The 22,924-nt window shown below is 44.8% G+C and overlaps 1 protein-coding gene and 1 pseudogene across 1 annotated transcript; one reads left to right on the forward strand and one right to left on the reverse strand.

Moving 5' to 3' along the window:
* Positions 1–3,855: 3,855 nt before the first annotated feature.
* On the reverse strand, positions 3,856–15,848 carry LOC123067780 (uncharacterized; annotated as a pseudogene).
* A 4,163-nt stretch (positions 15,849–20,011) lies between these two features.
* LOC123067781 (protein GOS9-like) lies at positions 20,012–22,610 on the forward strand. Its single transcript, XM_044490426.1, has 4 exons — positions 20,012–20,249; positions 21,918–21,979; positions 22,051–22,251; positions 22,329–22,610. Exons 1-4 carry the CDS (start codon positions 20,012–20,014, stop codon positions 22,575–22,577), a joined length of 750 nt encoding a protein of 249 aa, XP_044346361.1. The 3' UTR covers positions 22,578–22,610.
* Positions 22,611–22,924: the final 314 nt, after the last annotated feature.

Genomic DNA, 22,924 nt, shown 5'->3' on the forward strand with positions numbered 1-22,924 from the left:
GGACCCGCGGGAGAAGAGTTGACTATATCACGACCAATGCGACACCTTCGATAATGCTCACCACCGCCATCACTGCCACAGAAGTCTAACACCCTCATTGCCAGACGGACAACAGCCAAACACAATCCCATGCACGTCCCGCCCGTAGGAGGCACCAACGGGGCCAAGATCTTCAAGACGGTGCCCTAAAGAGTGGAAAACAACGCTGAAGACGACATCGCCGCCCGATCCTATAGCAGAATCTAGGTTTTCACCCGAAGATCTTGATCCGAGAGTAGAGGATACAGATCCCAACGACGCCTCCAAGAAGGATAACGACACCCACAGGCGCCGTCATCGTCGCCCGGCAAGCACCAGCCAAGCTTTCGCCTGGAGAAACCACTCCCACGCTGCAGGCCAAGGCCGACAAGTACCTCCACTGGACCGCGCACCCCCAACGCAGCGAGCACGTCAACACTGCGTAGGGCCACCATATTCCTCGCCGCCGGCAAACGCATGCTCGCTGCGGAGTAGAGAGCCCCCACAGTGTCGGGCCTGCACAAGCCATCACAAGCCCTGCATCCCACACATTCCCCATGGCTAGAGCCTCCCTACTCCAGCGCACCAACTAGGCGCCGTCAGTACCCCTCTTGGGCCGCCAGCCCAAGGATCGGGGAGAGGCCAGCCAGATCCAGATCCCCTGGGCTCGGGACCGACGTCCACACCGACGCCCGGCGACCAAACTCCACCAACAGAGCACCTACTGCTTGCCGGATCCGCCGCCGACCGCTACATCCCCGACCACCAGTGCGTCGGATCTGCAGCCCCCTACATCAGCCGCCATGGGCACCTACTACACATGGACTACCCGCGCCATCCACCTGGGCTGAAGAGAGAACGCCTCGCCGCTACCCTCCTCAAAAGTGCAGGAAGATTTCTCGTCGGCTTCCTCAAGTCACAGCAAGGGGAAGAGATGGGGGGAGGGGGCCTGGCGGCAGCTGGCTTATGGCGCCGCCCGATCCGCCCCGAAAGGAGCAACGCGGGGGAGGAAGACTAAAAAATATCGCTCATTATCTATGGAACAAATTTGAAAGCCATAGAAAATTGCATTTAGCTTATCAGAGATTAGTTTGCATGAAAAGAGTTTGGGGCTTGAGGTCCCAAATATTAAGGGGATTAATATCTGCCTACTAGGATTTTGGATGAAAAGATACTCTAAGTTGATCGGTGAGGCGTGGTTTGGCCACTAGTGTGGATTTGTTTCATGGCACAGAGCAAAAGGACATAACATTTTGGTAAAGTGTGCATGATGGGTTTCATGAACAAAAGTGATACGACGCATACCTCACGGAAGTGATCCATGTTTGCAATTTGAAGTCGTTATCCCATCGATGATACATCATTTAAAAGGCCGTCACTTAGTTTTGAGGCTCGTACAAACAAGTGCAAAACTGTTGGCAAAATGGCACATCATTACTTGAGCTCGTAAGTTTCATGGCTTGTTGCTCTATAAGGAAGAAATTTGAGGACATTATGACCAAGAAGGTGGAGGCATGTGCCAAACGCTATGAGGTCAAGGAGGAAAGGAAGACGGAAAGGTTTGGCATGTTCACGGACATGTAAAACAGGAAGCTCAGTCTCCAGGAGAAGAAGCTTAAGGATGAATGCTGTTTTTTAGGAGTCCAAGATGTTTATCGTGAAGGCGGCAAACTTGAATTCTGATGTGGCCAAGTATGTGCAAGACTACCATGCTACCATGTTGAAGCTCTTAGCGCAAATGGATGGTGAAAAGAGGCAAAAATTTAAGGCCTTGGACATGGACAACTGGACTAAGAGCTTTTGTGATTGATGGACGTAAAAACTTGTTGAATATCCGATGCTTTTGGTTGTGATTGCCCATACTTGTAAATATTTAAATGTATGGTTAAATTGCGACTGGTGTAGATATCCATGTGGGAGGGGGGGAGAGGGAGCTGGGTAAATGCCAGATATTTGATGCCTCCAGTTTGGCATTTGACACCCTGTCTGCTATTCGCGAACAGGTTCGAATATATCCCGCGCTCCAACATGGATCGGCAAATCATCCACAAATGGTCAGACCATACCGTCCAAACACTTTTGGACATCCAATAGCGGACGTTTGGTTCCAATGGTTTGATGGTCGACCCCACGCTCGGTCATCCGACTATACTTTTGCTTAGGTTCGTTCGGGACTGGTTATAGTTGGATGGATGCTTATATTTTTGGACATCCAACAACGTTTTTTTCCCTCTATTTTCTGTATTGTTATTTTCTTAATTTTTATAATTTTTTTCTCTCTCTTTTTATTTTTTTATTTTTTTATTTTTTTGAGACACTCTTTTTATTTTTTTCTGTATTTTACTTAAAAGTTTGACCAAAACGGCCCACAAGGCCGAAACAGACCGGCCCACGGCCCTGCCATGCCGGGCCCGCCCAAATGGCATGACGGCTGTATCTCTCTGCCCCCTAGTTTTTGGCGAAGCCTCTCTATCACTTGCCAGTTCGCCCTCTTCTCTCCCATGCTCCCAGCTCCCACCGCGCCTCCCGCCTCGAGAAATCTGGCCCCTGCTCCCGGCCGCAGCCGCCACAATCTGCTGCCGGCTGTGCGCCCCTGCTCCCAGCCCCGGCCGCCATACTCTTTCTCCGGCAGTGCGCCCCTGCTCCTGACCGCTTCCGCCATCATCTGCTGCCGGCGGCGCCCCCCGCCACCTCCACTCCCTGAACCATGCGACGCGCGTGGCAACCCCCTACGACAGCTGCGCGCGGGGCGCCCTCCCGGTGGACGACGACGCGTCCACGACCACGAGCCACACGGTCGTCGCGAGCATGAACCCTGATCAGATGTGCTGAATGCGGCTAAAGTTCAGGTTGAAATGGGCGCAGATTTGAAGGCAGGTCGCCAGGTATGGATGCTTTTCCCATATCAACTTAATGTACATCTTTAATGATTAGCTGAACCTGGATTATAGTATGTCCATTATTCCTAGAGAATGCACAGCACGGGATTTGTCAGGATGGGTTTGCAGATTAGCTGAAGTCTCTTGTGCTTGTTGAACCAGGTATTAAACTGAACAGAAAACTTGCGTTCTGATAAGACTTCTCTTTCCACAACAGACAAACAAAACATGCCATAAATAAAAGAATCGTATGGTCAAACTTGTCCTTGATCAACGGATCGCTATGACAAAAGACTACTTTTTGTTGAAAATACAGGATCACCTAGGTGTAGATTCTGTGTACCTTGTCTGTCCTTTGCTAGTGATGTCGTTGCCGGGCATGGTGCCGGTGGTGAACGGCGAGGAGCTCGGCGTAGAGGTCGAAGGTGAAGTTGTTGGTGGTGCTTCCCGTTGCTGGCAGCGCCACCCTCTCGATCGGTCTAGGGTTAGGACGGTGGGGATACAGTGGCGGTGACGAACCTCGTGTCTTGTGCCATGCTCCACACCTCCTCTATATGGCACTGTGCGACAGGGGCCCATCAGCCTCGCTTGGGCTGGACGCCCCCGATTAGGGCGTGGGTCAAGGGTCCAATGGGTCGTTGGGCCCATTTGGGAAGAGATCAACCTAACACTTTTAACTCATGATAAACAGGTGGAAACATCTTAAAAGGGTTCTTTTATTGGACAGTTGGCAGAGTCAGCACCTCCCCTGAACAGAAAGCAAAATTATCCCCGAGTAAATCCACATTGCACGTCGACATATGGCTCACCAAAATGTAACCTCGGATGTGTTCCAAATACTAAAATCCAGTGCCAAATCAAATACATAAACCAGAGTTCACTGCATAAGCGTGCATCCGCTAAGAAGACATTGATTGACCTCACTTCACATGAAGATTGTCTTTTCCTGTTACGCCGGTCATATGGACTTATCATTGCTCTCCTCACTAGCAAATGGTTCTTCTTCATTGTCGATGGCCATGATTGACACCGTGTACTCTTGTCCGATCACAATCCTAAAAGATAAAGTTATTAAGTATTACACGTTTGGCATCACAAGAAATGATAATGATATTAAAAGGTCCTATCCAAACAAACTACGGCATCGCCAATCCTTAGACAATCTGAATTTTCTTAAGCCTAAATGTCTATTATGTTTACTATGTGACAGAGAAACTACGGTATCCTATGTTTTACTATGTTTTAATATGTGACAGATCCGACGACTGTCAGTTAACAAAAGAAAACAAAGAACATGAAACTGGTTACCTTCTTGACCCCATGAAACGTCCGAAACCCCAAATAGCTCCACCAGAGCCGAAGTTCACGATTCTCTCCAGCCTAGGAACTTTGCAGAATTCACTTGCAAAAGAAAAAGAAAACAAAAAACATCAATAAGGAGCAGAGGTGAGAGCAAAGTAAACATGGCTCATAAGGCTAAATTTCTGTCTCTTTTGCGTGGCAGCTGTAAGGTTTGGGTTTTGTGAGCGTTAAGTGGCAAAAGCACGTTTGAACCTGTTTTTGTTTCTTGGATGCTGTATATGCTCAATAGTGGAACCCGGACGAAAGTTGCATTAAAAAAGTGAATATATGCAAACTAGGCACGTATATATCACATCTAATACCAAAATTAATTCATGAAGATGTTAGTTGACACATGTTCAGGGTTAACTTTTGAAAGGCTTAGCCAATGTGATACCTGAATTCACTGGAGCTCCAGAAATAAACAGAGCCATCTCTTGAACCTGTAATCAGATATGGGCTACCGGGGAAGGCAATGACAGAAATTACTGGAGACATGAAAGCTTCCATTGTATGAACACAGGCCTTTTCCTCCATGTCCCATATCTGTTAGATAAGAAAAGTACAGACACTACTATTAGTAATGTGTAGCTCGTATGATGTCATTGTATTTTTCAATGATAATGGCATACCTTAGCAGTGTGGTCGTCAGAGCCAGTAATCAAATATTGTCGATCATCACATGTGAAGAAATCGAGACAGTTCACTTTGTCCAGATGCCCAGACAAAGTATATTTAGATTCAGGAGAATTAATGCTCCAAACCTGAACATAAAGTATATGAATTGGCAATTAACGGGTTTTAGATTCTGAGAGGATTATGCACAGGCCAACAATTAAGGTATTGTAGCCAAACTAATAAGTTGGCAAAAGGAGAAACCCATATATACCTTTACCGTGAGATCATCTGAAGCACTTGCAAAAATGCTGGTGTCCATTGGGTTAAATGCGACTTGACGTATAGTATCGGAGTGTTCTTCCACGAATGAATGTCTGCACTCCCATCCCTTGCTCCAGTCCCAGAGCTTCATATCACGATAAGCCGATGACAATACGTACGGACGGGTTGGATTGACGGCCATTGATGTGATGAAGCAATCACTGGCGGCTCTGAAGCTTCTGAGTTTCTGTATTTTGTTGTCATAATTGTACACGTGGATCACACCATCAGATGTTCCAGCCACAAACCATTTCTTTCTTGAGACAACTTTAACGGAATGAACTGCAGTGAAAGTGCCCAAGTTATTTAGTATGTCATACAACAGTGTATGTTGAACCGGGAAACAGAGAAGTGAGAAAGCATGCCTTTTTTTGGTACGTAAGAAGGCATGACTGACTCCTTCGAGACACTAAACGAATCCATCTGTCTCTGCCGGTAAATACAAATGACAGAGTCAGTTGAATGCAGACGAGAGTTTTCATTTGCTAATACAACTTGATTTTTTTATGATATGCATTTGGCAACACTGATTGAAAACCCGTCATGATAAAACATACTCCATATATAACGTTTGGTTTTTTTTTCAGGCTGTGACAAAAAACTAGACTTTCATCATGGTCGGCTAGCATTTGCCATCACCAAAAATAAACATCAGCCTTCTTCCATGACAACAAACTTAGGCAATCGACAGAAATAATGTATGGTACTACTGCAAGTACATGGTATTATTTACTATAAAAGATAGAATGCATTAACTTGCCTGCGTGTCATAGTTCCATATGCAAACATCTCCGTTCTGATGACCTGTTATAATGCTGTGCGACAGTAAGATACATATCATAGGATAATCGTGATCCACATTCATTTGAACAGAGGAAATTAATATTCTGGTGCTCATATCACATATGCTATGCACTCACCATGGCTCCGTAGGGTGTGCATCAAGGGAGCACAGAACACCATTAGTATTCTTAAGGGATATGATCCGTTGATCCTAATCCAACAAAAAACTGGTCAGCATTAGAAAGAAAAAAACTTCAAAGTTGGAGCATGTATGCAAGTGAAAAGAGAACTCCATACCTTTATTCTTCTTGAGATTGTCTGCTACATCGAACATAGTACCAATTAAGACCATCAGTAAAGCAAATGCATCAATGCAAGGGAGGATATAAAAAAAGATACATCAGGGTACAATAGCATTATTCCAGTAGCTTAGCACTTGGAACACGCACAGAGACGGAAGTTACATCAATTGAAAGCAACATCTAATTTGAATGGAAAATACTCTGATCTGTATTAAGTAAAAATGACTGACCGCGGAAGCAAAAACAGTTTTCAGCATCACCTCACGCACTTCACTCCCTGACTCTTTAGCTTCGTCGAATAACTTTTTATACTTAGATTGGTCTCTCGAAGTAGGGATTTTTTTATCTCCAGACAGACTGCTCTGCAGGATCAGATCATACTCCGTTTCTTCTGGTAGCCTCTCTTGCTGTTGCGTTGTAACAACGAGAGTGTATGTGGTGAACCTGGAAGGCACAATGCCGTATAGTGGGAGACTTGCAAAGCAACGCCACGGCTTGGTGCTCTTCTTTATAAGCCTGAATACCGTGTGTTCATCTGTGTTGGTTCTGACAGGGAAGCGAAGCTCGACAAGGTACACGTCAAGTTGGTCCTGCGGAACAACTCAGGTTGTCAACCAACATCTTGGTAAATGGCGAATTTTTTGCTGAAATCATTTCCCATTTCATCTTTACATTCTCGTTTTGAGCAAAAAGGAAATATTTGAATGCGTAACTGTCTAGGTAGTTGCACAAGAAGTTCATGACATCTCACATACTGTACTTAGTTTGCTCGAAAAATAGGGTCATGTCTCTGTCTCTATTTGCAAAGCTAGTGTGATAATGTTGGAGTAGGTGACTAGGAAATATATGTCATGTGTTTAATTTGGATGAGTAGCACATACTTCTGGATAACCAGTCAGGTTTGCTGTAACATGAGACAGTAAAACGAAATGATCTTAAGTTAATAGAACTCACAGAATATTTTTATGCTACAATTCAGAATAGTCAGGCTTCAGAAACAGAAAGATGCAACTAAATTAACTAACAATCAAACTGGAATTTTATAACACTAAAACTGTTGTTGAATTTCGAAGTCAAAGCTTGCAATTTGAATACCCATAAATCTAAACGCATGCTGAAGAAGAAAACATACTCTGGTCTTTTGAAGTGAATATTACATAGGTGGTTTCTTGGTGAAAACTCTGTATGTTTGTGTTAAATTTCGGCAAGGAATTTTATGATAAGGCAATTATATTTTGTCTCAATATCTCCATAGTGAACTTGAGTTCATCCAGAAGCTCCGAGTGATTAACAACAAAGGCAAATGGGAAACACACGAGCTCACATCTTAAACATACCCTCGTTCCCGTGCTTTCCGTTTCAGTAAGCCTATCAATTACATTTTGTATACCAGTTGGTCTTCTCGCAGGATTGAAATCAAGGCTCTCTATTGCTATGTTAGTGCATACTCGTACTTGCAGTTTCTGTGGTGTTTCCAGCCTATTGCTCCACCTTTCAAGTACCTGCAAATTTGCAATTGTGAGTTAGCACTTAAACGAATCGACATCTTTTTAAGATGAAACAAAACTGAATATGTATATTACATTATTTACCCTATTATCTTTTAGCTTTTTTCCGATAAAAGAGCCCCAAAGACCCCAATTTCACTATGAAATTGCCAAATCGGAGAAGTCTTACATGCACGCATGCACTCCTTCAGCATAAACATACACTCATTTGACAGAAGCAGAAGAACACAAAACTTAAAATTCACTACAACCATTACAACAGGTAGCAAATGTCAGTTTTATTGCTGCTGACAGCATAGCCAAGCCTGGGTGTCACGGTACCCCAACCATGTGGATGGAAAATTGTTAAGATATACTCCCTCCGTTCCTAAATATAAGTCTTTTTAGATATTTCAAATAGACTAAACATACGGATGTATGTAAACATATTTTAGAGTGTAGATTCACCCATTTTGCTCCGCATGTAGTCACTTGTTGGAATCTCTAGAAAGACTTATATTTGGGAACGGAGGAAGTATTGCATTACCCTCCTTTCCCATCAACGTGGAATTTGGGGTGAACTGGTTTGTGCATGCATTTTAACATGGTACTAGAGCCAAGTGTTCTTGAACTCAAAACTCGGCCGACATAGTATTTATAAAAAATGTTACGGTCTACATCAGTCACATGTCTAAGGCCCGTGGAACCTAGACGAGAGGGGGATTGCTGAGATATATTGCATTACCCACATTCCCTGTCAGCTTAGGAGATACATTGCACTGTGCTCCTTTTCCATCAACTTAGGCTTTTGAATGAACTGGTTCGATACACAGGAGCTTATGGAAATATAAGGTAAATACTTGAATTTTACTATATTCATAGTGCCAATATATAATCATGCTTTTGGGTGAACTAGTTCAATACAAAACGAAGCTTATGGAAACATAAGGTGTTTTTTTACTAGATTCATAGTGCAAATATATAATTGCCGTATATAAATACGAGCACCAGGATTTTCTTTTACGAAATTTCGGTAGGAGCACTACCAATACTATTTGAAGAGAAGCTTAACCATTTGCCATCGGAGGCAACCTTTCTAAAGGCCACTGTTCTCACATTAACCAACTCCTTAGCTTAGGGAGTCATCAGCACATCAGTAAGAGTCCTAATATGGTCCTTAATTAAACTATCTGGTAATGCTCAAAACGGTCCTCAGCACGATATTTTGGCGCTCATACGGTACCAAGTCATGAAAATACTGCGGCGGGCTTCTGAGTTTCATGTGTTGGATAATGGGCAACTAGTATTTCCTGAGGGCCAAAGGCCATTACATATACATGTGTGAGAAAGTGCAGAAAAGCCCCTTATACAATGGGGATGTACACAATGAACTATACACATCTAACACCCCCCTCAAACTCATGGTGGATCAACAACACTGAGTTTGGAGAGGAAAAACCCATGCTGCGCTCGAGTCTGCGCCTTCGTGAAGAAATCAGCCAACTGTAACTCAGAGGGCACATAGTGAAGAGCGAGAGTCTGATCCTGCACAGCAGCACGCACAAAGTGGGCATCCACGCCGATGTGCTTGGTGAGCTCATGCTTCACCGGGTCACGCGCAATACTGATAGCACCGGTACTGTCGGACAGTAGAGGAGTGGAGGTAGTAGCAGACACACCAAAATCCTCAAGTAACCACCGTAACCAGATCACCTCAGCCGTCAACATAGCCATGGCTCGCAACTCAGCCTCTGTACTCGAGCGAGAAACTGCAGTCTGCTTCTTTGTCTTCCATGCAATAAGAGAGCCACCAAGAAAGACACAATAAGCAGACAGCGAGCGTCGATCCGAGGGATCACTAGCCCAGGTAGCATCAGAGTAGGCCTGGAGCTCAAGAGAGCTGGAGCGGGGAAAGAAAAGGCGCTGAGAGATCGTTCCACGAAGATATCGTAGAACACGGAGGAGATGACTATAGTGGACAGAGGTGGGGGCGGAAACAAACTGACTCAGGATGTGGACAGGATAGGAGATGTCAGGACGCGTAACAGCAAGATAGACAAGACTGCCAACAAGATGACGATAGTGAGTGGGATTAGGAAGAGGGTCACCATCGGTGGCACGAAGCTGAACGTTGAGCTCCATGGGAGTCACAACCGTACGCTCATCACCGAGAGCAGCGCGAGCAAGAAGATCCGGAATATATTTTTCTTGGGAGATGTAGAAGCCATCAGAGGTCGAGGAGATCTCAATCCCAAGAAAGTAGCAAAGTGGACCAAGATTAGTCATAAGAAACTGGTCGCGAAGGCGAGCCTTAACAAAGGAAATGTAATCAGTGTCATCACCAGTGATGATCATGTCATCAACATAGAGAAGGAGAAGAGTCCGACCACGAGGAGACGTGTGAACAAACAGTGCGGGATCATGGTCACTGGGCAAGAAACCAGCGGCAGTCACCACAGATGCGAAGCGCTCAAACCAGGCGCGAGGGGCCTGTTTGAGACCATAGAGGGAGCGGCGAAGTCTACAAACCATACCATCAGGAGCATAGTATCCCTGTGGTGGCTGTATGTAAACCTCCTCACGCAACTCGCCATTGAGAAAAGCGTTCTGAACATCAAGTTGAGAGATAGACCACTGACGGACAGAAGCCACAGCAAGAAGAGTGCGGATAGTGGTCATGTGAGCCACGGGAGCGAATGTCTCATCATAATCACGCCCCTGCTCCTGCTGAAAGCCACGGGCCACGAGACGAGCTTTGTAGCGCTCAAGAGAACCATCGGAGCGAGTCTTAACTTTGTAGACCCACTTGCAGGTGATGGGACGGACACTGGAAGGAAGGGGAACTAGATCCCATGTGCCAGAACGCTCAAGAGCAGCAAGCTCTTCGGCCATCGCAAGTTGCCATTCAGGCTGAGTCATGGCAGTTCGGTAGGAAGTGGGCTCAGCAATAGCAGAGAGACCATACCGATTAGGTGAGTAGCGATCAGGCGGGGGGCAAGGCCGAGCACGAAGATTGTGACCCGGGGGAGGCATGAGAGGAGGTGCACCAGAGGTGGAAGGCTCGTCAGAGGAGACATCCTTAGTACGAGATCGGCGAGTATAGTGGAGAGGGAACGGTGAGAGAGGGCGACGGACTGGAGATGATGGTGGAGAGATGGAGGAGGAGGATGGAGTAGACGGTGTTGGTGGGGAATAAGAAGGAAGGAGAGGTGCCGGAGGAAGCGGTGACACATGAGGCACATAGCCGGGTGTGTCAGGAAGGAGCAGGAAAGAAATGTCATCCACAGAGAAACTCGAGGAAGGAGAACGTGGGTAGTAAGAATGAGACTCGTCAAATGTCACATCACGCGAGATGCGCAAGCGACGACCCACAGGATCCCAACATCGATAGCCCTTGTGCTCATCACTGTAGCCAAGAAAGACACACTCAACAGACTGAGCAGTCAGTTTGGTGCGTTCTCGGGGGGCAAGAAGGACGTAACACACACATCCAAACATCCGAAGAGCGGAATAGTCAGGGGAACGTCCGGTGAGACACTCCATAGGGATACCACCCTGCAAAGCAGTGGAGGGCTGAATGTTGATGAGATAGGTGGATGCGGAAACAACCTCAGCCCAAAAATGGGGTGGAAGGGAAGCAGCAATCATTAGCGCACGAGCCGTCTCAAGCAAATGACGATGCTTGCGTTCAGCAACGCCATTCTGAGCATGAGCCCCAGGACATGAGAACTGGGCAAGAGTACCCTGTTCTGCTAGAAAACCACGCAACAGCTGAGAGATATACTCCCCAGCAGAGTCAGCACGAAAAGTACGAATGGACGTGGCAAACTGTGTGAACCATGGTAGCAAAACGTTTGTATATAGAAAGAACCTCGCTACGATATTTCATGAAGTAGAGCCAAGTGTAGCGAGAGAAATCATCAATAAACAAAACATAGTAGCGATGACCACCTTTTGAATCAAAGGGAGCAGGACCCCAGACATCAGAATGGACTAAGTCAAACGGATGCTGAGATACTGACTCACTAATAGGATAAGGTAACTGAGTCTGTTTGCCAAGTCTGCAACCATTACAATGTAAGGAGACATCTCCAGATACAGACCCTAAGAGGGCCTGACGAACTAAAGAAGATAAGCGAGAGCCACAGATGTGACCAAGGCGATGATGCCACTGCTGGAAGGATGCAGACGAAGAGGCAGCAAGAGCATGGGAGCTGGCAGAAGTGGTGGCAGCGGAAGGAACACAAAGCCAGTCAACCTCCCAAAGGCCCTCTGACTCATGGCGCCAAGGGCTAGCTCCAACCAAAACCTTGGTGTGACGATCCTGAATGGAGCAAGAGTCGGTATCAAGAATGACACGACAACCAGAATCAGTAAGTTGGGCAGCAGAAAAAAGATTCATGGTAAGACGTGGAACATGTGAAACACTAGGAACAGAGAAGGACGGAGTGGAAAAAATACCACGACTAGCAACAGGAAGAGATGTGCCATCGGCAGTGAGAACATTAATAGGCGAATCAAGAGGCCGAAGAGAAGACAATACAGAAGAATCAGAAGACATATGGAAGGAGGCTCCAGAATCCAAAACCCACGAAGATGTACCTGACTGTGTAGATGCCTGCGGTGATGGAGAAGTGGCTGTAGTCACAGCTGCAGCTGAACCAGTCGACGAAGAGCCTGAGGAGGCCAAGAGACGTTTGAGCCTCACAATGTCCTGGTCAGTGAGTGACGGTGTCAGGGAAGATCCAGGAGTCCCACTAGAAGAGGAGCGCCGCTGGTCTCGCTTCTTCTCACGGCAGTCAGACTCTGGGTGACCTGGCCGAGAGCACTAGCCACAGAAGGTGTCACGGCGCGATCGACCCCTATCAGTGTAAGCAGGTCGACTCACCCCCCTGAAGGTGTGGGGAGGAGCGGTGGAGCAGGGAGCCGAGCAGACGATACAGGAGCACGAGCAGCCAACACAGACGGGACCACCAGCAATCCAGCAGAGCGAAGGCGGGTCTCTTCAGCACGAAGCTCAGCAAGCACCTCCGAGATAGGAACACGACCACGAGCAAGCAAGTGAGCACGTCGCGGTTCAAACTCAGAGCGGAGACGTGACAAGAACTCATGGACCCGCTGAAACTCCAGGTCAGACCGAGTAGTCTAACAGCGACGACAGGTGCCACAAACAACTGTCCGAAGAGAGTCAAGCTGACGCCAGATGGCGGAGCACTGAGAATAGAACTCATCAACAGAGGAATCACCTTGCTGGAGTGCATGCTCCTGACGCACGACAGATAGGTAGAGAGCATCACCAGAGGGCTGATAGCGCTGACAGAGGTAAGACCACATCGCTGCAACAGTGCCAAGTCCCATGAACTCCGAAGCAAACTGAGGAAGAACACTCGCAGTGAGAACAGCAGCAGCTCGAGCATCATCATTGCACCACTGAGTGTAAGCAGACAGATCATCCCGGTACACAGAGAGAGCATCTGAATAAGCAGATACCTGCTGATCATAAGCATCAACCGCAACATCATCTAGAGCCTTGGCAGCATCTCGGTCAGCCTGAGAGGCATCAGCAGCAAGGACCGGCGGCACGGGTGGGATTGGGGCCACGGGTGCCACCGGACATGGCGGACAGGGGACCTCGCCAGAGAGAACCCCCCACAGAAGGAGTCCACGCATATGGATGCGCATGAAGCCCACAAACTCAGCATAATTGGTGCCATCAAAGATCACCGAGCACCGAGGAACCGCGACATAGCCCGAAGAGGACATGAGGAAGTCACTCTGCTGCTGTTGTCCGGATTTTTTTTTGAGGTCAACGGGCCCTCAACCAGATCTGGATCGAGGGAAAAAGCCCGAGCGCTGCGCCCCTTCTCGTGCGCACGGCAACGACGAGGACCAGAGAGGGCAGGGGGCGGGCAGGACCAGGCGGCTTCAGCGGCCGGACCTGGGCGGCAACGGCGGTCGGACCTGGGCGGCAAGCGGCGGCCAGACCAGGGCAATAGAGGCGGCCGGTCGAGGCAGCCTCAGTTCGGCAGCGGCAGCAGCCGAACGAGGCGACGGGCGACGGCCGAAGGACGGAGAGGAGACGAGCGGGGGAGGGAGCAGCCACAGTTCTGCAGTGGGCAGCAGTCAAGCGAGCGCCCTAGGCGGAATCGAGCAGGGGCTGACTCACTCGGGGATGGAGAAGCAACGGCAGCAGCCAGAATTGAGCAGAGGAGCACCGAGTTGCAGCGTGCGAGGGAGCGAGGGAAACCTAAGCATCTGATACCATGTTGGATAATGGGCAACTGGTATTTCCTGAGGGCCAAAGGCCATTACATATACATGTGTCAGAAAGTGCAGAAAAGCCCCTTATACAATGGGGATGTACACAATGAACTATACACATCTAACATCATGACCATTTGAAGTGCTGCCAAAGAACTTAAGGACCTTGGATGTATTTTACTATTCAAAAACTCCGTTTTGTACTGCTGCCGTCCATAGGAACTTTTAGTTCGGTTGGAGTGGCAGGTACCCTTCTGAACAGGTTTGTATGTCTATGGCATTTTTTTTTGCGGAGATGTCTATGGCAATTATCCAATCTAAACAAGTCGAAGTTGATGTTAATTAGATTTCTACAGAGTGTTTTTGTTTAGCACTTGAAAAAAATTACCATTCTCAAATTACGGGAGGTATATGTTATGAAGATTAATTAGTGTGGTATGATCAGTAAGATGATGGCATGCAGCTGCGTGTCCATGATTGAGATGCAGAAAGAGCCTGTGGTTTGACAAGTCATCCGTATATCAGCTTTCGGTGTGGCAAAAAAATATCATTCTAGGGTGTTGTTTGCACTGGTTTTAGAAGTTAGCATCATGGTGTGGATGCTTTCATAGTTGAAGCTGATCAAGCACTGTAACTTACTAGTGTAGTGTAAAATATATTCCTAAAATGCATTAGTCAAAATAAAACACACGATAATTATTTAAAATAAAGCTTTTATCTAGAGATCGCCCATTGTTCTTACTTCCCTAGGTTCATGGTATCCTTTTGCTCCAGTCAGTATCTCCATGATTATAACACCAAGAGCGTACACGTCATATTTGAATGTAATTATGCCATTGGTGAATTCTGGTGCCAGATATCCACTGCGTCAAAAAGGAACAAACCGGTCAATTAAAGTGCGGAGGTAGTGCATATAAATTATCACAGGCAAGAAAGCCTGAGTTCTGAAGTGGCTTAGCTAGCTTACGGGGTTCCAGCAACTCTTGTAACAATAGTGCGGGTTTGGTCATCTTTGAAGCACCTCGATACACCAAAGTCAGTGATTTTCGGCACCATTTTATCGTCCATGAGTATATTTGCTGGCTTAAGATCCAGGTGAACAATATTTTGTGTGTGAAGGTAATTCAATCCCTCACAGATTCCTTTTATTATTTTGTAGCGATCCCGCCATTCAAGTCCACTAGATGCATCTGCATAAATGGGACAAGAGAAATGTGCTTTAGTATTTGAAATGAAGTCCTTGATATCCGAACTGTAGTTAGTACATGGCATGGAATGTAAATTGTGTTTGGGTGTGATGTTTGAACAAAATAATCTTTAGTAAGGAAAATCTTGATCCTACCAGAGATATACTTCACAAGATCCCCCTTCTGTACATACTCAAAGCAGAGTAACCTTTCTTGAATGCCAGCCATGATAGATTTTCCTTCATATTTTAAGAATTCCTCTTGTCTGTCGCTACAATATCCCAGAAATCGTACTATATTTCTGTGCTTCGCCTTCATCAGACATTCAATCTCCAGCCGGAACTTGTCCTCGTGCAAATGTGTATTGGACAACTTCTTCACAGCGACTGTGCCGTTGTCAAGGACTCCCTGTGGTGCGGCATGCCCTGCCACTTTTTAGATTAACTATGACCAAGAAGTGATGTCATGCCGGGGCAGTTAGAATTTTCCTACCTTATAGACCACCGCGAATCCGCCACTTCCAATTTCATGGCCAGCAGAAAAATTCTTTGTGATGTCTTGAAGAAGTGATAATGGCAGAGCCTTCGGTTCTTTGGTTTCATCCAACAGCATGCACTCCAGGTCGAATCGTGCACTAACTTGGCGCTCCATTCCCGATTAAATACCACAGTGCCCTTGAAACAAGAGCAAAAGCATTTTTATAGAAGACATGATTACCGGCCGGTTATTGCTCATAATAATCAGAATTCAGAACCAAAGAAAAGCATTGATTGCAGATGCGGCAATAGCTTTTCTTCTATTCATTGATCGAAAAAAGTTTCGAAATAGAGCAAACTATATCTCTTTCTTTTGATAGACTCGAAACTTTTTTTTTTGAATTGATAGACTCGAAACTGGTTGTGTGGTTCACCTCACCATCCCTGCTAATAACCTCTATTAGACTTCTTCTATGCGCTTGCAGTTTACAGCGAAATGACTTGTACACATAGAGCTGCGATGCTAAACCCACGAGCAGGTTCGAGCTTGTTGGGAGCACTTCTCATGGCAAGACAAAACACAAATTACCTGGAGGCTGTTGCCTGCCTTCGATGGCCTTGATGTTGCCAAGCCTACCACAGCAGGTTTTCTTCCCTCCTAACTGATCGGCCACCGGCTCTTCGATTTTTTTGTTCAATTACCTGAGAAAGCCTTGGTGTGTAGTGACGAAGATGAGTTTCGGATGTTGTCCGAAGCAGGGAGAGACGGATCGTCTAAGGAAGTTATCAAATAGAGGAAATACATCTACATCTTGCATTTAGACAACTAACCCACTGTATAATTATTTAGTAGAATGCCTGTGCGTTGCAATGGGCTGCATTGACCGAGTCTTATGTCTAATATCTATGGCTAGACGAGTCATTTGGTTATAGTTTAGTTTGCCATAGAAATGTCTTATGTGTGATGTACTGACCCACATTATCATAATCCTATATACCTAAATAGTTGATAATCACTACTTCTATTTATCTCAACATGCACATATGTCACCTCATCAAAAGTCCAGCTTAACATGCATGAAAAAAAGTTTTTCGTTATTCGCACTACTATTTATCAACATGCACACTTCCCTACCCGACTACACATGCCCTCTTCAAAGGCACATCTCAACATGCATGGAAAAAGTTTTTCGTTATATTGTGGTACACATTTATTAAATATTTTCAACTATACAATAATCATATGCAAAATATAATATGTATTTTCAGTTTTAGTTTATATATTATTAATTTAAATATTCATATTTCATACGACCAAATCTCATTAAAATAACCCTGCAAAAAATGCATTGAGATATATTGCAAGCCATTCTATCACTGATTAACAAGATCAAAGATTCAGACTTGGACAGAACCCCTACAGAAGCCATAATCTATGACATCAAGAAGTGGGCCAGAAATTTGTATCTTGTACTTTTCTCCATGTTAATCGTGCTTGTAATGAGGCAGCTCATACTCTGGCCAAATCAACTGAGTAAGATGTTAGATCATGTTGGTGTAGTGAGGTCCCTGATGTAATCAGGACCATTGTCTGTAATGAACAAGTTCATGAAGAAATGAAAGGGTGCCGCCCATTATCTCCAAAAAAATAAAAAAGCGACACGCAGTTATCATCTAGCTTACACAAATTTATTGGCTGCTCCCAATGCTCCACCATGACGCCGTCTCTTAAGCCGCCATGTTATATTATTTTTTCTATGTGGCATAGAACTAATTTGGAGAGAGGATATGATCATCCATTTTCTTGGAGATTATCACAAGCATACATATAAATTATAAACCATGTGGCTGCCATCCAAGTAGACTCAAATAACTTAATAATGGTGGCTCTACTACAATAAATACCATTCCTACCAAAGATAACTTAATAATAATCGGCATACTACAATAAAAGACGGAATTAATAGACTATGCATTAGCTAGAGCTCTCCCAAGTCAAGTATCAGAGCATGGTTAATAGTATAGCAACTGCTGCCTATATGATGTTGCTATATGTCATATATAGTCATCACTTCTAGTCACTCAGACAATAAGGTTAGTTATAAGGTTTGTTATAAGACTATTTTTTTTCACCTTCCCTCTATCTCTTTCTTCGTATATATTACATTTGTCGAGGAGCACGTATATAGCTAGGCTCTTGCATGAGAGCCCACTCCCATCATTTTTCCATGTCTCTCTCCTCCACAAAGGCAAAAGTGACATGTAAGCGGGTTATAAGCCCGTTATTGTACTTGCTCTCATGGTGCCTGTATAGGCATTAAAAATGTCATGACACTACAATTGAGGGAGAGAGAGGGAGAGAGAGAGAGAGAGATGGGGTAATAGTATCATGCTATAAGGGCATCTCCAAGGCGGACCATCAAACCACCCGCAACAGGCCGGGCCGCGTTGTCTGGACGTGGTTTGCCATCCAACACGGCGCTTGTATCGGTCCGCCGAGCAGTCCAGACGTACTTTTTCCGGCAAACCCGAAACAAACGTGGGGGGCTTTGCAAGAGTCCAGACAACGGCCACGTAAGCCTCCGACACCCCCGGCCCACCCAAAACCCTTTCCGGACCCCACGCCTCCATCCTCCTCATTTTCTCTCCTTCTTTCTCTCTTGCCTTCGCCACCACTCCACCACAACCCGGCCGCCATGCCACACCCCAGCAGGAACTCTACGTCTCCGTCACCTCCAACGTTCCAGCCTCTCCACCCGCTTCTCTCCCATCGCCGTTTGAGAACACGGGTGATCCTACCGAACTTCCAGACCAGAATTCGGCCACATTTGAAGAGTTTATTCAAATTAATGCATCAACAAATTCGGTATCGAGCAACTCACGAGCAACTGAAAAAAGATCTGATTGAGCATCAGTGGATGGTTAAATGGGACAATAATGTTGGAATGTAATATTTGAACTTTCTAAAATTTGAACTATTGTTGCATGCGGCTATTTGAAATACTATACTCTATGTATGCGGCTATTTGAATGTCTATACTCTATGTATGCGGCTACTTGAAAGTGTATGTTCTATGTATGCGACTATTTGAACGTGCGGACTAAAAAAAATAGGGAGGCCGGATGTATGCGAGAAGCATTGGAAGGCGGCCTCCCGCATCCGTGTCCGCGGACTGGTCCCCTGTCCACTGATGGATGTGGGAGAAAATTTGCGGGTCGGCGTTGTTGATGCCCTACAAGAGTATCATATCGCATAGATCGAGGACATTTACTGGCAAATAGATCTTATATACAACTTCATGTGAGATTCTACAAATGAACAAATAATATGTGGCACTATAACACTAGCTACGTACTCCCTACGTTCCAAATTACTCGTCGTGGTTTTAGTTCAATTTGAACGAAAACCACAACGAGTAACTTGGAACGGAGGGAGTACTATGCAAGGAGAAGATGGTAACCAAAAGTCGTATCATGCATAAATTGCAAAGTGGTGTCATGCACTATAATGATGCCCACAATTTTTATTTGTATTTTTGCGTGGAAATACTACCCAGAAATCGACTAACCTTACCTAGTCAGACGAGATACTTTGCATTGCTCCGATGTTCTTTAATACTCCACCAAACATAGGAAAAAGATGTGACATTCTTTAGTATTCCATCAAACGGAGTAGATCAAGGCCGATTGATTCATACGTTAAAAAGGAGAGCTAGTTGATACTAGCAATATAAAAAGGAAGAGAAGAAGACTTCTGTTTTAGAAATTCAAAAAATAGCTCTATGTAGTTGCTAATTGATACGTTAAAGAACAAGTTTGAACTTATCCACGTTAAAAGAGTCCAATCAGCGATATTCATGTTGTCATGTATCTCTCTCAGCAATACAAGTTGCTAATGAATCAAAGGTGGCTCGGAATCGGTCTAATGAAGGGATGCAAGTGGACACATCCGCAACGTCTGTGCCGGCCGAGATGAACCAATCCGATGTTCTTTAATAATAGTGTTGTTCTAATAATCCACATGCGGACGTACGCGGATGCGTCCGCTTGCATCCCTAGTCAAATGGATGCATCAGATACATCAAATAATTGATGCAGCTAGGACTGACCGAAAAGAAAAGAAAACACCATTCGACCAGAACAAAGACAACATCAAATCAATCAAAGGTTTGGCGCCCAAAGCCATCTGACGACTCACTGTTGCATGTCATCACCTCGAAACATAATTTAGACATGATCGGATGACGAGTCCAGTTGAACCGAATATCTCAACACCCCCTTCTTCACCACCCCCATTCTCTTCCAAAGCGACGACGGAAGAAGCCTAAGGCTATAGCCATGGCCGCCAAGGACCCTTTGTATCTTGAGACCACTACTCTCCTTAATCAAGAGATCCAGCAAAAGGAGCTTCGCTTCAAACTCTACTTGTTCCAGCACACTCAAGGCGAGCGAAACAGGAACGAGCGTGCTGTATTGTCTATGCATGCCCCCCATGAGTTTGGCTCCATTGTCGTTCATGACTGGACCATACGGGATGGTCCTAACCTCCAAGATAAAATTGTTGCGAACGCCCAAGGCATGCATCTCGGGGCCGGTATGAACGAAACAAACTGGTTTACCAGTTTCAACATAATTTTCGCTGACGAGAGGTTTAGTTTTTTTAACGCTTTTTACACTTGTGCATTTGTACTACTTCATTGATCTACACTTGTTAACTATGTCCTCAATCTTGTGGGATGCTATTTAGGTTCAAGGGATCCACTCTTCAGGTGCTCGGAACTACGAGCATAAGTGACAGTGAATGGGCGATAACTGGGGGCACCGGAGAGTTTGCCTTTGCACAGGGTGTTGCCACTCACATAAAAAGCGAAGAATATGGTGATGCTGGCCGTGTCTGGGAGCTCCAAATCCGTGCTACGTGCCTCACCTTCCCCAAACCAGTCAGATGCTATATCTTTTCTCACTCTAGCTTGTTTTTTGTTCTTTTGCAAAATGCACTCTGGCTAGCTTTTAATTATGAGAAATTTTAGGATACATCCAATGTTTATTGGACTGTTCACTGTCCTATAAAACTGCCTTTTTTTACATCAGTACTGTCTTCAAAGTATATATATTACTTTGACACTCAATTTCTATTACAACATATTTAAAAATCCAACAGAACTACATATTGTCAAGTATTTGTCGAGACAAGTTCATAAACATTACTGTTAAATTGTTAAATTTAACATTGTTTTGCAAATTGACTAAAATATTTATAAATTGTTAACCAACATTTTGACTATCTGTAAAGTTATTAACTCTTAAGATTCTGAAAGTTAGACTGTACTACTCTTGTCTAAAACGACCTTTACAAGACCAGACTGAGCAGGAGGTTAATGACCATATCATGGTTAGTATACGCTTTCCACTGTCTTTTAAGCCATGAATGTACAAGGAATGCAAATAATGATGGTGAGTAATCAACATATATAGTACTGACTTTGCACGCATCAGAGCTTGTGAAAAATAATACGGACATTAACATACAGAAGATCTGATTTGGCTAAAGAACAGAGAGATATAATAGTGGAATGGACAACAATAAAAGTAACATAAAGAAATAGGTTTCAAGAAATTAAATCCTTCGGGTATTTTTCCTATTTGCATTTTTTTCTTTAAGTAAGAATAGCGTGAGGCAATGTTTACCCAGCCAGCATGCTCTGAAATTATATGCACTGGAAATAAAACAATATTTTGGGTCATTTCCTAATGTACACCCGTCGCATGAAGGAAAGAAGCATTAACCGGACTCCATCTCAAACACTGTACCATAAATCTCGCGGCATAACCTCGCCACATTTAGAGTTAGTTACAACTTAAAACGTCCCTATACTTTTCGTTACAACAAAGGTAGGCGCTTTGCCCATTCTAGTAAGATAGAAAAGGGGAAAACAATACTCCCTCCGTCCAAGACGTTTTCTTACATTATGGGACAGAGGAAGTACATAGTTTATGTACAGATGTCTTGGCGATCAGAAAAACAAAAAATAAAGATAAAACAATTATATTACTAGATTTACATTGTTGCCCGAACACTAGCCTTCTCTCCATATATGGTCCTCCACTACACTGCATGGCACCTACAGCAAAATTATGAACTTCCCTTGAAAGATATACAGCGTTTCCGCTCAAGCCACATATTCCTGAGAAACTTATGCATCAGACAGTTAAGATTTAAACTATCTCACCTCTGTACAAATAGGTTGGAACGTCTTCAAAGAGCCCCTTAATCTTAGCATGCTAATAACTTGCACATATACAAGTGTAGGTAGCTTGTTGTGCGTCTTTTTTCTTTTCTGAATCAGGATGTTGTTCCTTTGCATATATGTGTGTAGGTCCTTGTAACCAAGATTGGACCATGGGGTGGGAATGGAGGAAAAGAATTTGACATCCCAGAGTCGGTACCTCAACGGCTAGAAAGTGTGACAATTAGAAGTGGTGTTGCCATTGACTCAATTGCGTTCTCCTACATTAATCAAGCTGGAAAGAAGCAAACTCTTGGTCCATGGGGTGGCGATGGTGAACTTACTGACACGGTGAGTGAATGTGCACCACATTGCTAGTTCTACTACTTTTGCATAGAAGAACTAATCGCTTGTCTCTTTCGTTGTAGATCACTTTTGCCCCTTTAGAGATTGTGAAGGAAGTTTCAGGAACAAGCGGTACTTTCGGTGGAGATACTGTTGTGACATCGCTTACTTTTGTCACAAATGTGAGGACATATGGACCTTTTGGAAAACCAAATGGTACTGCTTTCAGTGCCCCTCTTACGGACACTAACGTCGTGGGCTTCTTCGTGCATGCTGGAAGACTTGTTAATGCGGTTGGAGTTTATGCGCGCCCTTCTGTTCAAAATTATTAGTGCATACAGTACGTTGCTCAAGAATAACTAGAGCTTTGGGGCGGGCCAGCATGTTATAGGTCATGTATTACTACAGTACTTCTTTTCCTTTTAAGGTTTCGTGCATTTGTTACAGGTTATAGGCTACTAGCACGGGCCAGACAGTGTCACAAAAGTATATTTTTTGTCCCTCAATTTTTAACGGAGTCTAGATTTGATCCCTTGACTATGAAATCAGATAACATGCACCTCCAACTCTTAAAACCGGACAAGTTTCATCCTCCTCCCGGTTTTGGCCGGTCTTGATGCTGCCTCATCCCGGTTTTGACCGATCCATGCTGACGTGGCAAAGAAACCCCCAAATTGAC

The sequence above is a fragment of the Triticum aestivum genome, chromosome 3B (genome assembly GCF_018294505.1).
Source record: "Triticum aestivum cultivar Chinese Spring chromosome 3B, IWGSC CS RefSeq v2.1, whole genome shotgun sequence".
Taxonomy (NCBI): domain Eukaryota; kingdom Viridiplantae; phylum Streptophyta; class Magnoliopsida; order Poales; family Poaceae; genus Triticum; species Triticum aestivum.